At 37.7% G+C, this 3,229-nt stretch overlaps 1 protein-coding gene across 3 annotated transcripts in view; it reads left to right on the top strand.

Annotated features, from left to right (window-relative positions):
• HLTF (helicase like transcription factor) overlaps window positions 1-3,229 on the top strand; it is a 24,503-nt gene continuing 21,274 nt past the window's right edge. For all 3 annotated transcript variants that reach the window (XM_085302806.1, XM_085302807.1, XM_085302805.1), the window contains exons 1-4: window positions 1-71; window positions 1,235-1,445; window positions 2,042-2,208; window positions 2,679-2,812. In XM_085302806.1, coding sequence (XP_085158932.1) covers window positions 52-71; window positions 1,235-1,445; window positions 2,042-2,208; window positions 2,679-2,812 — 532 coding nt within the window. In that variant the 5' untranslated portion in view covers window positions 1-51. The remainder of the gene's footprint in view (window positions 72-1,234; window positions 1,446-2,041; window positions 2,209-2,678; window positions 2,813-3,229) is intronic.

The following is a 3,229-nucleotide window of genomic DNA, read 5'->3' as shown; positions in this document are numbered from 1 at the left end:
AGTGCCCGGCCGTCGGAGCAGCGCCGGGGCCGCGACAGGCCGGCTGCCGCCATGTCGTGGCGAGTGCCCAAGTGAGGCGGGGGCGGGAGGGGCTGGGCGCGTTGCGCTAGACCGTCAGCGGCGGGTCGGGTGCGCACTGGGCTGCTCCGCAGCCGCGCCCTTGGAGGCGCGGAGCCTCGGTGGCGGCCGGCGCAGCGCGGTGCAGGGCGGGGCGGGCCTGCGGCGCGCTCTCCTTGCCCCGGCAGCGCCGGCCCGGCGGGCGGCTTCTGAGTCCTAGCACGGCCCCCGAGCGCTCCCCAGACGGGCAGCGGCTGTCTGCCTTCCGGCTGACCCCTCGCGAGTTCTTCTGCAGTGTGCTTTTGCTATCAGAGGAAGTACAGTGTTGGCTTTACAGTTGCTTTAGATGTTACGTGCAAAATAAACCAAAGTGAAGCTGTGCCAAGGTCCAGAGAACTCCCATGTTGAAACTAATGGCTTTAATTAATAAGATTCTTAACATAATTGGATGTGCAAAACATGAATAATTACATGTTCATTTAAACTTCATAAACAGACATTTCCATCTGTTAGTTACTGTGCAAGAGCAGGAGTTACTAGATGTTTCTTTTTGTCAGGGAACCTGGCTGATGGAAATTTATATTACAGATCGACAAGTCATTACTTGTTAGGTGTAATAAAAATGTAGGGAAATGTTGTTTAGTGTTGCAACTTGCAAGTATTTCTGATCTTTTGTGCTGTCACTTGTGGATCTGTAGGCATGAAGTCATACAGAGGCAATCAGTTAACAACACTCTTCTAACTTTTCTCTTAAATCAGATAAAATGGCGTTTGGAAAATAAACAGAAATGCTACTATGCCAACTACAATTAGAGACATAACTAAAGGAAAATGATTTCTTAATGTTGTTGCCTAAGATATTCCTGTGAGGGAATGTGTGGTAAAATGCACAAATGCTTCAGTGTTGTCAGTTATGTTGTCAACTCTTCTTTATTGTAATTTGACTAAATGAATTTATTGGAGATTAAAAAATGGCATAAAAATGTTACTCTAACATAAGACTTTTTTGAATGTTTCAAGGGAAATACTATCTGAATAAAATTGTTCGGCTTAGGTTTATAGGTAGCCATCATGTAAAGGGGTGAACGTAAGTGGTTACAAGGAAATAATCTTTCAATTGTTATTATTTGTTATAATTAAGTTATTGTCAAATAATTCACATTGTGTCTTTCTGCAGAGGTTTTACGTGGGAATGCTCGCCACATAACTTCTACATGGAAGAGAGAAACTATTCTCATAATTCCTCTTCTGAGTTTTGCTCCAGTCTTAAGTTAGAAGGCTTCTCTAGAGGTGACACTTCTGGAACAGATGAAGAGGATACAGATTCAGCTATCTTATATGGAACTTTGCGAGGAAGTATCGTTGGATTACGATACTACACGGGGGTTGTAAGTGCATGATAAATAATAAAGCAGAACAAAGCGTTGCCAACTTCAAAAAAGACCTTTAATTAAATTTCAAAATTTCACAGAATTTTTGACTGTGTAGTGTTAGATTTTTTTTTCCAACTTACTGTATTCAAAATTCTTCACGGGAAATGTATAATCTAAAACTAGTTTATTTTTCAAAATACAATTACAGTAACTCTCTTTCAAATATGATTTAGTTATTTCGTAAATTGGCTGATCCTCTGACTCAAATGAAGATGATTGAAAACAAGTAATTACATAAGTCTTTGAACTGTTCAGACTGACATAAAGGGATGCTTCTTTACAGAAAAGGTTTTACGAGACTTACACTCATCTGTTATGTTGGTGTCGGATATAGTTCTTGCTCTCAGGAGTGCTTTCTAAATTGCTGACATCAGATCATTCTTTTGTAATGCTTTTGGTATTTTGAATAAGTGTTAGATTATTACAGTGACTAAACAGAATGCTATGCCAAATTAACTTTAAGCTTCAGGACATTTAAATAAATGTGTTTTAAGTACTTCTGCAAATAATTTGCACCTTAATGAGTTGTTTTGTGGTTTTGTTTTTGTTAGGTTAATAGCAATGAAATGGTTGCACTGCAGAGGGAGCCTAATAATCCTTATGATAAAAATGCAGTGAAAGTAAATAATGTGAATGGAGACCAAGTAGGACATATTAAAAAAGAACTAGCAGCAGCATTGGCAGGCATTATGGACAACAAACTAGCAGTAGTTGAAGGGTAAGTGGACAAATCACACTTTTAGTTTCATGAATTATAAAGTAATGGAAGCATTCTATTGCTCTACTCTACTGGCATTTTCAGAAAACTATTGTAATTATCCTCTTTTGGCAGAAATGACAGCTCACAGCAATATGATTAAAACTTCATGTTTTCAGGCTCTTTACTACTCTTTACTACTCTCTTGAACTACTTACATTACAGTTCATTCTTTCGCATATATGATAAAATTCAGAGATTGTAGTGGGAGCAAATTCCTGAAAGAAAGGTCATTGTGGAACTCAAACTAGATGTGGTAGCTTCTGTAAAAGACTTTAGGACACATGCTGCATAAGCTTGTCTGGAAAACTATCTTTTGCTGAAAATAAACACTTTGGAATACCTTTTACTGAAAAAAAAGTTCATTATAAAAGATTTWAAAAATTAAAGATTAATGTAGTGTTTTGTATTGTTTCTCTGATTTTTAACAGGGTTGTCCCTTATGGAGCAAAAAATGTCTTTACCATGCCTGTACAAATGAGTTTTTGGGGAAGAGAAGAAAACAAGGAAGCTGTGCTAGATCGACTAAAAATGCATGGATTTAAATTGGCTCCTCCTTTGAAAGGTAAGTCTTGAACTTTTACTTTTTAAGATATTGAAGTTGAATTTCCTGCTGGTTGGAACAAGTGCTTAAGGGCTTGATGTTTGTAATAGTGTTGTCATTTGTAAAACTTTCAAAATTTAATTGGGGAAAAATGCCGAGCTCACAACTATTAATTTTGAGATTCAGAGAAACTGTGCTTTTGTATCCTATCTTTTAAAATAGCTACCAGCAACTGGAGAGGCATCTGAGCTACCTCAAAAATACATTGTTTAAGTTAAAACAGTAAGATTTCTCTGCATTTCTCTAGGTTTGGATTTTTCTTTTCTTTTCTTTTTCTTTTTCTTTTTCTTTTCTTTTCTTTTCTTTTCTTTTCTTTTCTTTTCTTTTCTTTTCTTTTCTTTTCTTTTCTTTTCTTTTCTTTTCTTTTCTTTTCTTTTC

Source organism: Rhea americana, unplaced genomic scaffold (assembly GCF_003343005.1).
Source record: "Rhea americana isolate MKP2758 unplaced genomic scaffold, rheAme1 scaffold_193, whole genome shotgun sequence".
Lineage (NCBI taxonomy): Eukaryota > Metazoa > Chordata > Aves > Rheiformes > Rheidae > Rhea > Rhea americana.
This window is presented reverse-complemented; position numbering and strand designations above follow the sequence as displayed.